Source organism: Lolium perenne, chromosome 2, assembly GCF_019359855.2.
Source record: "Lolium perenne isolate Kyuss_39 chromosome 2, Kyuss_2.0, whole genome shotgun sequence".
NCBI lineage: Eukaryota > Viridiplantae > Streptophyta > Magnoliopsida > Poales > Poaceae > Lolium > Lolium perenne.
The window spans coordinates 230,374,056-230,387,769 of NC_067245.2; the positions used below are offsets into that span (position 1 = coordinate 230,374,056).

Sequence of the window (13,714 nt, forward strand, 5' to 3'; positions counted from 1 at the left end):
TATCTACTCAGAAGTACTTAAGCTCAAGTAAGTCAAAGATAAAGAAGTGGACGAAGGAAATATCAGAGACCAAATATAGCTCAAGGAGGTCAAAGACTGAAGGGATTTGACCGTACCAGAATCAGAGACTACATGAAAGATTCCTTTCATGGAACCTAAATGAATCTAAAGAGTTATAGGTATCAATTATAAACCATGATTGAATGGACTAAATGAGTCTAATCCATTCTTAGAGGAATAACCATCATGATCATTTCCATGTTAAGTACCTTACCAAGTACCATTATTGCAGTTTTGGTAGTAAGGGAAAAACAAAGACCTATTTTATCAAATAGGAGATTGTTATCCAATTAGTCCTCAATTAAGACTGTCAGGACAAGAAGAAGTCTCAATCATTGAATATTCAATGAGAAAGGAAACAAGCTTATAATATTGGAGGAAATCATGGAAGTAAAGGAAGTAATAGTTGTTTGATGTCAAACACTAATGGATTCCAGGAAGAATCTGGACAAGGGATGTATCCAATTATATCCAGTAAGATCACCATGGAGTTCGAAAAAAGATTTAGTCTGCACAAGTCAGATCCACATTCCGGAAACATGAGAGAGATCAAACTTCGAGGACGAAGTTTAGTTTAAGGGGTAGAGACTGTAATATCCCAGTATTTGGGGTTACAAAAATAGAGGAAACAGATGTGTGCATTGTATTCATGCATAGAAAATCCGGGGAATTTTCGCGCTTTTGTTTAAAACTGTCAAAGTGATCGAGGTTTATCTTGCATCGGTGGAATTGAGTTAGTCATCGATGTAAGTGCAACAAATTTCGACATGACCTTTGTGCATTCATGTGTTTTTGGGAGAACAAGTTTGAATTCAAATCAAATATGAATAACATGAAATCAAATAAGATATTGACTTGAATTTGAATTCCAAACTATAATATGAAATACAATATATAAAAGTTAACACATTTGATAATTCAAAATAGATAGATAATTTAAACCTTATTACAATTATCATAATTCAATTATTTACAATTCCATAAAAAGAAACCGATTTACAAAGAATAGAAAATGGAAATAAAAGAATTCCTAAATCTAATCTTCTCAATCCTCTAATTCTTCTTTCCCTGCAAAAGAAACAACAAAGACAAAGAAATGGGGAGTTATGTTAAAATGTTTGTCTCCATATTTATGGAGACATTTTTTATATTGGAGTCTAGCTAAAGGGAACCAAGAACTAGTCTTGATCTCCAAATAATGATTAGAGGGAATTTATTCAAACTTAGGCAACATTAGGGACAAAAGGGATAATGCAAGGGACTTGGATCAATTCTGGATCATGAGGCAACAATAATTAAAGGCAACCAGGGACTAGAGCAACATATCTTGATCCATATCAAAAGGTAACCAAAATTAGATTTACTGTTTGAGGCAACAAGGCAACCAATTTTATTCCCTCTAATCAAGCTAGAAACCATAAAGCTAACATGTTTTAAATTAAGCAATCCACCATTGACATTAAAGTATCAAGATGAATCATTAGACCACATATTAAAATTCGGTGGTATAACACTAAGCCCACATGCCAACAGGCCAATACAAATAACACATCTGGCAGTATCAAAGATAAAGGACGCCATGAGATAAGCATGAGCCAGACAAATCCAACTTGCTCACCTACAGTAGTGATAGAAGCACACAGGCAGCTCACACACAGTGTGTGTTGTCACTCCCACAGTCAAACAACCAGTAGTATTTAAGAGGAACAACAAACTGCACTGCAGAAGCTTTCCGAGTACATCTCACATTTACAGCCGCAACACACACACCACACTTTGGCAAAACTGATCAGCAGTTATAGAACAGCAAGAACACTTTGATTATCCACCAGCTCAAAAAGAAAAGAACAATAGTTAGATCTCATGAACCAGGATATGAGGCATCCGATAGAGAAGCTAGGAGGAGCAGGAATCCCACAAGAAGAAGATCAATCAAGAGTCCAGAAGACCAAGATCTCTACAAACAGTAGGTTGATCCACCAACTTAATAAAAGCATGCGTTCTTTGCCTTTGCATCTCAGGGAAAATAAAAGGGTAACATGCAAAGTAAATAAATCCAACCACCCTGCAACCAGATCTGGTCTAGGAGGATCAGGAGGAATTATTTCTCTCAGATGGCATAGAAGTGCTATGCTGAATCGTCATAGAGAATTTGGAAGCCATCTCTTAGTATCCGTTCTTATCCAATATTTTTTGCCTCAGCCTTTGCATCATAGGCCGGGCCAAAGAATCAAGCCATATCTGTTCTTATCAGATTAAGTATAAGCAAACCATCAACATAACCACAAGGTCTGATCATGTATGCACATGATCCAGTAAGCAGTCCCATCCATCAGAGGCTATAAGCATACAAGCTAACACAGCAAGCCATCAAGTAAATTGCCTAACCAAGCATCAAGTAAATATAGAATGCATCCTTTCAGTAAAAGCAATACCATCAGTGCATATGCCTGGATGAGTCACTCATCCAAACAGGGGCATCACTGATAGATAGCAACCAGTAGAGCAGCCATTTACTAATCAAATTAATTCATGAAGTTACTTGGGGTTTAGGAGTTACTGTCCAGTTCTGTAAGCAGCTAGTAATACATAACAAGCTCTAGGAATTTACTTTGGGGTCCAAGAAATCAATCCCAAGCCAACCAAGTAGTACCCTAGTAGCAGCCATGCCACCATGAATCAGAATATAAGCTCACAAGTTAACCTTCACATAATTCAGTAACACCATCATGGCTCAATTAGTGTATCCAGTTCATCAAATGGATGAACCAGGACAGCTACAAACAAATATCATGCCAGCAAAGACAAGTCTCTAATCATGGACAGTAATATAAATATAAAGCACAAATCAACAGAGACATAGCTACACATGTTGGGATGATCCACTCATCCAAGTTAAGGCCTTGGTTCAAGCACAAGGCACTAGATTATCTAACAGTAGTACCATAAACTGCTCACCATTGACATACAGCAACCAGTTCAAATAACCGCAAGTTCTTGGCCGACAAATTCATAGCCATAGAGGATACCGAGAGATAGGGAGAGAGGGGAATAGCTTACAGTGGTGTAGACGAATAGAGGAAGAGGCCGACGCCGAGGTTGCGTCCACGGCACCGTCCGGCCGGCGTCGAGGAGGAAGTAATCGCAACAGCATCACCAGTACACCAAGGAAACCAACCAGTAGATGGGAGGACACTGAGGTTGCAGGGAATGCCGTCCATCCAGCGTCGAGTAATAGTAGTCGAGGCGGCGGGTGAGGGCGGAGCCTCACCAGACAGCAGCGGCGACCAACATCGGCCGGGGTTGAAGAGGAGGTGGCGCCTCAGCAGGGTTGGGGGCGAACCAAGGGGAGCACGAAAATCAAATCGAAGAAAGGGAGTTGAAGAGCGGAACAAGGCAGACCAAAGCCCTCTCGTGCCGGCGCCGGAGCAGGCAGGAGGCGGCCAGGAAAGGGCGGCGCGGCGGAGCCAGGGGCGTCACGGGAGAGTGCGCGCATGCGTGAGCGAAGAGAGGGGCGCCAGTAGGGGTTCGATAGAGGAGAGGATGGCGGAGTCTCGGCGGCGTGCGGCGGCGCCGGAAGAGGCTGGTGATGGCCGGGGCGGCAACCGGCGGCGCGGCGGCAGCACATCGCCAGGAGGGCTGCGTGCACGTTGATGTGAGCGAGGACGCGGCGAGAGAGAGAGGAGTGGATCGGTTCGGGGTTGACCAACCCAAGAACACCGACTTGGTCGGTTGGGTCTGATCCATTTGGATCAGTTGGGCTCAGCCCAACTAGCCTTTCTGGCTTATTTTTTTTTAAGGAAATATATATATTTAATAAAAGAAAGATATAATAAAAAAAATCCAAATAGAAATATTTTTTTTGACAAAATAAAATTCCTAAACAGAATAAATAACAACAAACTATTTAAAGTCTAAAATAAAATGATACATATTTATTCTTCTAAATTTTAGAAGACCAATTTTAAATCTTAAACCATTAAGACCTAAGTACTAAAAAAATATAATTTCCTTGTTTCTATTATTTTCACATCAATAAAGTAGTAAATATTATTTTTATTAAAATTCCTTATAATACAACAGTTGTTTCTTTATGGTTATGTTTAATCACAGGAAAGCCCTAATTGATCATTACTTCAACTATTATTTAAAAAACCCGAAACCCTAATAGTATTTATCATATTTCATTAAGTCTTTTGACATAATATAATGTTAAATCTATTATCATTTTATTTCAAAGTAATTAATCACTTTAACTCCGTTACCAATTATTGTTTTAGGAATTATATTACAAATAGGAAAAACTTAGTTCCATTATGAAATCATAACTTCATAATTTCTTGAGAATCATAAACCCTAAATCCTATTTAAAACCCTAACTCTATTATCTTATGTGAAATCTAATTTACTTCTAACCCTAAAACCTTAGGATGATAAAGTATGATCATGATAAATTCCTTTGACTTATAGATCCATAATTAGCAACTAAGTACTTGTTCTTGTTTCCATAAAATAATAGCAGCCATAGAACTAATAAATTGGTAGTTTAAGTGTTCATACTAAATATAATCCAGTTAATCAAGTAAGTTCAACCAAGTGTAAACCCTAGTTCCTATTACCAAAGCCATCACCCTTATCTAACCATATTTAGTATCACACCAGGGTAATGAACCCTAATAGCAACCATATCTACTATTTTTTTTGCACTACATAAACCTGTTCCACTAAACCCTACTAGTATTAGATAATTATGAATCATCCTATTTAGGAACCAACCATTCCTTACTTAGTGAATTCAAATGTAAACTCTAGGCAACCTCAACCTTAATTGTAATACTTCTTATTACTTAAGAAGTATGTTCTTCAAAAGTTATTCTTTTGAAGAAAATAAGGAATCATCATCAATTCTGCCTAATAGGACCTATAGCCAATAACCAGGTATCACCAGCAAGGTATACCAACCTTGATAACAATTAATTATAATAAATTGCTCAAGATGCTTAGGCTCAACTCAAACCCACAAGCTCTAGCTATTGATGAAACCAACATGGTTGGGATCCATCTAATACTGACCCTAGAAACTAGTTGAAAACCATAGTAAACCCTAGAACCCACAAACCTAATTATTATACTTGTTCTTCATTAAAGAACATGTTCTTCAAAAGTTATTCTTTTGAATTATATAATAAGTAATGATCAACCATGCATTATAGGACTTAAAATTGACAACTGCTCTTTACTTATTATACAACTACTATTCCTGTGTGTGTATGATTGTTGCTATGCATTTTACCACCTGCCTATGATTCTAAAAACAACACAACTCTGAATAAAGAACCTTGTTTGTGAATCACTCTAAAAATGCAACACACCCTGAACTAATCATTACCACTCACTAATCCTAAATCATCGGGGTTAAGTCACGTTAGAGCGATTGCATCTCATACTTATGCATTATTGCATCCTTGGCAATCTTTTAAACATCGTCCTTACCGGACGATGATGCTATTTTAGAATTTGGAGTTATTGCGTATCGAAGACCTTGCCTGCATAATCTTGCAGTCAAGAAAGGCAAGTTCATCACTTGCTCATGTCATTTGAGTATTTCTATCAAATTACTTGCAAAGTATTATGGTTATCACTATTGCATAAAAAACAAAACCACTACTTTCATAACTATGAATATGACTATGTGGTGGGCAATGGAACCATGGATTGTGTTGATATGGTGGAGGTTCCATTGCAAGGGTTATATCCATCTAGGATTAAACAACAAATGTCGCCAGTGATTCTTGTGCCGTAATACCCGTGTTAACCATAAGATCCGGAGTGGGACGGAGTAGTCAAAAGTGTTTCCACCTCTCGTTCATCAACGGATGCTCATTACCGGGTGCTCATGATCTTGCGAGACTTGATGCAGGGGTGGGAACCCGTAGAAGTCCCAACGGTAATGAGGTCTATGATGGGTTGCATCTGCCGGCGTAGGAATGTATGGTAGAGCCCTGCATTGACGTCGTGGTCGGAGTCCACCCTGAAATCTATGGGAATAATGGGGCCGGCGTGGACCCAGGGTCGGAGTATGCAACGAAGGGTGGGTGTTCGAGGTAGCGGAGGAACATGATTGGCTAGACCTTATACCGGGCCTCACACCAAAGGAAGTGTGGACGGGAACATATGCCCGGTTGGCACCAAGGTTAAGATATCTTATGGGTAAAGCAACACACCTCTGCAGAGTGTAAAGAACCGTGACCTGTCACTCCCTATTCCGGGATATGGAACTGCGAACGCTGCCGGAAAGGAGCTCCATGAAGTTCTAGTAAACCGGTGAAGGCTGACGGACATAGTTCTTCTGAATAAAAGCAACCTTTTGAAGAAATGGTTATGAAAACCTGCATTGGTATTAGACTTTCTGGTCTAATGCTGTAGCTAGTGCATTAAACACCTCTTTCCTATAATGAACTTGTTGAGTACGCTCGTACTCATCCCACTCTTAAATCCCCTGCTTAGATATGGAGGTATCGAAGGAGGATCTACAGTGCAACTCGAAGACCGAGGAGTCAACAACTACTTCAAGGGACAGGACAATGTCAGGAGAGTCAGATATCATATTCAACAAGGAGAAAACCTAGATTAGCAATAGAAAGGAACTAGCTTCCTAAACCTAGCTCCTATTTAGCTAGAATCTATTCTTAGCCTCTATAGCTAGTTAAATACTCTACAAATAGAGTTCGTGATAGGATTAGACTACGAGTCGTTCTTCTGGAGTTTATTTGCAGTTTTACCTCATTGTAAAGTAGGAGGCTATGCTGATCTTCTGTAACAGAGTCGGAGTTGTAATTCTATAGACATGCCTTGGACCCGCATATGTTTCTGTTGTACCACTCTGAGCGATATAATACTAGTGGAACGGTGTTTCATTGGTGTTATATCAGACTTGCATACTACACCATGCAGTGGTATGCCGGGCCACCACACTCCGCGTCCTCCTCCACGCCCAGCCATTTCTCCGCGCTGTCAAGTGGCGGGAGGGAATCGTCGCCGCTGCTGGGCGTCGGAGCTTTGTCCCACCAATGGCGCCATCCAGCAGGCTTTCCCTCGCTGGAGGTGTCGGACGGGAGCTCGGAGATGTAGCTCATCGTCGTTGGAGGTGTCGGATGCGGCCGGTGAAGATCCAAAAGCGCCGACGTACGGGTCTTTATATTGAGCGCGGGACGGCGGCGCAGAAGTCGAAAAGTGCAGCGGTTGCTCTTCCGAGGAGTCCCGACTCCATTCCGGCGGTTGCCGCGTCGTCGACGCGGTTGCCAATGCAACGGTTCCGCTTCCCGGGAACTGCCACGCGGCCATGCACGACGAGCCGCGTCCCTGCGTCGCCTGGGAAAACAGGGACGTCATTATAACGTCGCTTGACCAAAGGTAGGCGACGGGGTTTTAGCCTTCTGTGCCTCTGACGGGTCGGCCCTGCCACTCCCCGCCTCTCATTTCGTTGTGTCCGGCGTGCCCGGTGCGTCCCCTGTGGGACGGGGACGGGCTCGGGGCGCCGGACACCGAATGGGTGCGCGCCGGACAAAAAAGGGCTTTGGGGGACGCGGCTGGAACGCATTTTCTGTCCGGCGCGCCCCAAATCCCTTTGGGGGACGCTTTGGGGGACGCGGATGGAACGCATTTTCTGTCCGGCGCGCCCCAAATTCCTTTGGGGGACGCTTTGGGGACGCGGCTGGAGATGCTCTAAACCTTCAAGCCTTCTACCAGCAGATGAATACTTAATCTATCCCCTCTGCGCACGGAAAGGGAGCGGCCGGTTGAACCGCCACGAGGTGGCGTCGTAGGCGCGTGCGACTATTTTTTTTGGCGAATCAAACGTCCCAAACTGGCCATAGTCGTTGGAGATGCTCTTAACCGCAGTGCAGTGAGTGAGCAACTGATCGTTCAGCACTCGAGCTTCTTCTGATATATGGCCAACTCGCATACTGTGTGTGCGTGACAGAATGGTGTGATTTGTTCCGGTGGATGTCCCATCCCATCGTGCGAGACAGCAAAGGCTAGGCGGAATGGATGGTTGGCACATGATACCGTGCAGCGACGATAACGACTTGTAACAGAAAGTGAGGTGCCAACGGCCGGACGCCAGTCGCTGAATCGGATGGCCCTGGTCAGACGCTGGCTGTAACCGTAAAAGCTCAAAAACGCATCACCAAAATTCACAAGTTCGTTCAGCTCAGAAATCAGGAACAGCACACCCCAAAATCCAATGCTAATACAGAATTGTTCAATGTCACTAGCGACAGTACAACATGAGGCAAACGCCGGTGGTCGGATGCTCGCGGTCTCTCTCAGTCGAGTAGGTCGCATTGGCGCCTGACGACGCCCTGCCGTCCGGTCTTGACGCCGACGGTGCCAAGCCTCTGCATCGCGGCGGCGAAGTCGTTGAAGAAGGCGGTGCGGTTATCGGCGTAGCGCTGGACGAAGACCCTGGTGGGCGCGTACTCCCAGAGCGCGGCGTCGGAGGCGAGCAGGCCGAGCCCCCGGGGCAGGTTCTTGAAGTAGAGCTCGTCGAACACGCTGGGCGTGACGATGTCGTTGAAGATGGAGAGGGTGGGGTCCCGCTCGTACCCGGCGCAGGAGCTCCGCAGCGCGCGCGCGAAGGCCGGGTTCAGGGCCGGGTCGTACCCGTCCGGGCCGCTCCGGTCGCCGTAGACGCGGTGCGCGAACTCGGAGCAGTGGGAGAAGCCGACGGTGTGGGCGCCGGCGAGCGCCACCATCTCGCGCGGCGTGATGCCCTTGCGCGCGAAGAGGACGGCCATGGCCCGGGCGGACATGTTGGTGCGGGGCAGGTTCCCCTCCACGTCGGTCGCCTCGGAGCGGCGCGCGTCGCGGCGGCCCAGGTAGACCGGGAAGCGCGGGCCGCCGAGGATGCCGACGAGGTCGCGCGCGGCGAGGGCGAGGATGTCGGCGCAGGAGACGGTGCCCGGGCAGGCGGCCTCGAGGGCGGCCTTGGCGCGGGCGACGGCGTCGAAGGCGTCCCCCGGGAGGGAGAGGTTGATCTCCGCGGCCCGCTCCGGGGACCGGTCGGTGGAGAGCGGGGAGACGAGGACTGAGGCGTCGCAGCCGGACACGAAGCAGTCGTGGAAGAAGAGCCGCAGCGTGCCTGCCGCGGTGGAAGGGTTGGCCTGCTGCTTGGCGGTGACCACGTCCGAGACGATCTGCTCCACGCGCGGGCAGCTGCGGCTGTAGTAGGTGGTTGAGAGCCTGGCCGCCGCCGCTGTCGCGCCCGGGGCCGTGGCGGCGGCGGCGAGGAGGAGGGATAGGGAGAGGAGGAGGCGGCGGAGAAGCGCGGCCATGGAGATGGAGAGAGGTGGTGTTCTTGGAGCGATTTGGACGGGGCAGAGGGGGATGGGGGAAAAAGGCGGTGGCGGCGAAGGGTGATTAGTGTTGGGAGTGTAGTGAGGAGTGGAGTAATTGTGATGAGGTTTATGGGAACGCGGTGGCGGCCTTGTAATCTGAAGGTATAATAGCTGCCCCCGATGGGGGCTTCACAGAGATTTCAGCTTCTGGACCGTCCGATCTTCCTGGCAGGCTAATCTTGGCCGTTGATTTCTGGCTCAATTCTGCTAGCTAACCCCATGCAACAGCCAATTGTTACCCGCCTCCGGCTGCCATGTGGGCCCCACTTTTGCCGGCCCCGCACGTCAGCGACCGTGGCTGGGACCTCCGTCGGTGCGCATTGGCGTTGGCCAGTGGATCTCCACCCCGCAGGGGTATTTTCGGTATTTCAGCGGTATGGGTATAAAAGGCAGCATCCCACGGAGGGAAACCCTAGCCGCCGGCCCGCCAATTGCCTCGCGTGCTCATCTTCCCCAATCCCCTCCCGAGCCTCTCCTCTCCAACCCCCTCACGATCTCCTCGCCCAATCGCTCGCGCCCAGGCGACGGAGCCGAGCGCGTGCTTGAAGACGGCGAAGGCGAGCCTGGCGACGGCGGCAAGCGCGAGCACGCGCCTGGGCGACGGCGGCGATCGGCGCCGCGAGCGCGCGCTTGAGACTGCAGCCCACGGCGGCGAGCGCGCACTGGAACGACGGCGGCAAGCGTGTGCTCGCGCGACGACAACGATCATGCGGCGGCGACGGCAACAAGTGTGCGATCGGAGACGGCGCGCGCATGGGTGGTGCGGCAACGACGGCAGGCGAAGGCGCGCCTAGACGACCTTCTCCCCAATCCCCGCATCGGCTTGTCCTCCCAAAATATCCGGATTGGCCTACTCACATATTTCTCCCTCAATCCCCTCCCTTGCTCCTCCCCAATCACTGCCCTCCGCTCCATCTCCCGGCGAGCCGCCACCGATCGTGTGCTCCGGCTCGCGCCGATCCTCCGCCTCTCCCTCCTCCCCGCAGGTAAATACAAGGTTTGGGGGCCGTTGCTGCCCTCCTCCCCGATCCAAGTCCGTGCTCAATAGGAGATGGATGTGTGTGGAAGCAGAGGTGGTGATGCCAGTGCGGAGTGATGGAGATGCGTTGGGCAAGAACTCGTGATGCTAGCCTAGGGTCCCTCTCACAACGAAGGCTCTTGTAGCAAGTGAAGCCCGAGTGCATCTTTAGGTAAGGAGCCATCTCACGCCGATCAAGATTCACATCTTTTTTTCCTCTCTATTTTAGGCTATGAAGGTCTCAGTTCATGTGCCCCTATTATTTGCAGGGAAGAAACAGAGAAAGGCATGTTCGAGGACACTTACACGTACTAGGAATGTGCCCATGCTCATAGGCATGCTTTGTTCCTTGCTTAGTTCCGTGCCACTCCTTCCTCCTCTCATCTCGTACTTCATTTCTTGTGTGAGATTTGGATGATTGTTCAAATTAATTTGGGGATTAATATATTTCGAAGGCAAACTTTTCTTTAACTCACATAAATTACCCCAGATCTTAGTGCTAAATAATGATTAGGTAATTTCCACATTTGTTTAGATTTCTTCTATTAAATTGTTCAGTTTATCTTGCTCTTGGTTGATACCTATCATTGCTTATGGCTCTTCTACATTCATTTATAATATATATAGGATTAGGAATCTTGGATGATAATTATAAGAGTCGACGACATAGGAGCATGGTCAAGTGAGAGGTGAGGATTGCAGGATCACTTCGTCCTAATTTTCTCTTTTGGCTTTGTGATTCTGTTTTGTAACTCTTCTTTCATTTGCTTAAGTTTCACCGTGGATGTATAAGCCTTTATAATCCTTTATAATCCACTTTAACTATCTAAAACGAACTAAATCATCTGGTCTTAACTGATAGGAGTACATGAGAAGAGATAAGTGTTTTAGTAAGAGCAAATTCAGTTCTCTATCATTTAGCTTGAACGAGAAAGTACAGTGAAAAGTTTCAGATTTTAGATGCACAACAAGATACCGTTATTATGCAGTTTTGAAAAGCATATCTTACCGTGTTTTACTACAGTAGTATGGTGCATCATTAATAAGTAAACTAAAAGAAATTATATTTCGATTGACGATATTCTCATGCTAGGGCGGTGTTGTTACCTCCTGGTGAAGTGATACCGATGGCTCGGCGCAATTTCATTCATCTTGTTTTGGTGTTTTCTACAACCGTGATGTACAAACTTTTATTTTTGGTTGGTGGCTAGGCGAATTTTGAGTTTTCAATGTTGCTATGTCTGTCTGTATGACATGGGAGTACAAGAGAATAGTGCTATGCTGAACATGTGCCTTGCAAGCTTCTAATTGAATTGGAGAAGCTGAAAGTGTGTTTTGTTACCGCAAGGGGTGAGGTTTTTCTTCCATGCCGGTTGGCTGGATTTTTTCAGTTTCTATTAGTTCATGTACAATTCTTTCTTTCCTCATATAATGATTGGTGGGAATAGTAAAGAAGAAATGATCTGCTAGATGTGTGGCTTGTAGGTAGTGTTGCAAATGCTCTGCTAGAAATATGTTAAAGGTCCATTTAAATTTCTCATGTAGTTTAGTATGTGCTTGAGATTTCACTGATGTCATCAAACTAATGCAATTATGTTGTGTTGATGATTATTACCGTACATGTTAGAGATCTCATATTTATTCTTTATGCAGTCTATGCTTTCAGGTTTCGATGCACATCTATCCTATTATAGCTTGGAATCGATAGTCATCTCGTTGCTTCACAAAGTTGAGCTATGAATTCCATCATTACAGGTTAATACCCATAGATTTCTGAATACTTTTCCAATGAATTTCCAAATACATTCGGATACTTTTCCGTTGAATAGTTCTTTTGTAGTGTTCTATGGTTCTAACACATACTAATATTTGGAGGGCATTAACTACATCATTCTCTTTTAAAATGCTTAGCTGGGTTGAGAATTAAGTTAGTATTATTTGTGGATGTTTGGAGCTGGCATACAAGATTCTTTCTTATCTAATCCTCTAACCTTCATCTTCAAGCAGATATCTACTACTTTGTTGCTGGGGTTACCAGAGATGTCCAAATGCATATTTCATAAGAAACGCTGAAATAATCTTGCAGCATCTACGGTAGTTCTTTGTATGCATATGTGTGTTTGTAGCGCACATGCATGTTAGATTTTTTTAGTTGCTGCTGGCTGGTGGCGAGCAGTTCCAAGGTGCGCGTGAGATCCTGTAGTCCCTCTTCTTTTATTGATGTCACCTGGTGAGATTTCTTGGACTCCACTTTGTAACATAGGTTTTCTCTGTGTATATGATGCATTTGTGGCTTAGGATTTAGGATATTTTTTTACAAATGGGTGATTCTCATCTGGGCATGGATTTAGGATGTGCCATTTTGCATCCAAACAAACCAAATCAGTTCACACATCTTAAATATACAAGCTTAGAAGTCTGGTTCTCGTAATGAGCGGACAAATAAACATATTGTTTGTTAGTCAAGAAATGAACAAAACTTATAAATTTAAAGGCTTTATGTTTTCATCTAGTGTCAGTGCTTACTAAATGTGTTCGAGAATAGGGTATATTGAACAAAGATGGCATTATTTGGCATTCGGTATTTCCAGGCAGCTATATCTTGGTCTGATATAAATCAAGAAATGGCTCTGCATCGTGCCTCGCACTCAAGAACACATTGTTTTGGATGCCTAATAATTTTCTCGATACCTGTGTTACAGTTCTGTAGTATATATTTGTATTAGTAAATTTGATTGATATGTAGCATACCAGTGTTCATTTTTAAGAACTTCCAACGCAAGAATTAGTGTCTTTCCTAACCTAATAAATATACTTAAGTTCTAAACTTATTCAGGGGAGCTTCTAACGCTTTGGATTAGGTGAGCCTCTCCCTCCCAGGCACCTAGCGCTCTCTTTTTGTTGCAGCAGGAGAGCTCAGTGAGAGAGGAACATGCAAAATAATACGGGAGGGAGAGGCTCACCTAATGCTTGCGTTAGAAGTTGCTTCGATATATCTAATGATTTGGATTTCAGACTCTTTTCTTATCTGGTCAATATAGGAGACTGGCAAGTTCCATTGTATCGTTTCCTATGAATTTCTAGAACCTACTAGGATGAAATACAACATGACTGAAGGGAATGTTAGATGTGTTATGAAAATGGTGGTGCTTATAAAAATATTTTTTGAACGTTTGGAGCAGAATAAATATATGTATTGCTTTTAGTCATAGGTTTTTCTATTTTGCATTTCAGA

At 45.2% G+C, this 13,714-nt stretch overlaps 1 protein-coding gene across 1 annotated transcript; it reads right to left on the bottom strand.

Annotated features, from left to right (window-relative positions):
• Positions 1 to 8,248: 8,248 nt before the first annotated feature.
• On the bottom strand, positions 8,249 to 9,513 carry LOC127335167 (peroxidase 31-like). The gene has a single exon (XM_051361760.2). The coding sequence runs from the start codon at positions 9,396 to 9,398 to the stop codon at positions 8,391 to 8,393; it is 1,008 nt and encodes a 335-aa protein (XP_051217720.1). The 5' UTR covers positions 9,399 to 9,513; the 3' UTR covers positions 8,249 to 8,390.
• Between the last annotated feature and the right edge of the window lie 4,201 nt (positions 9,514 to 13,714).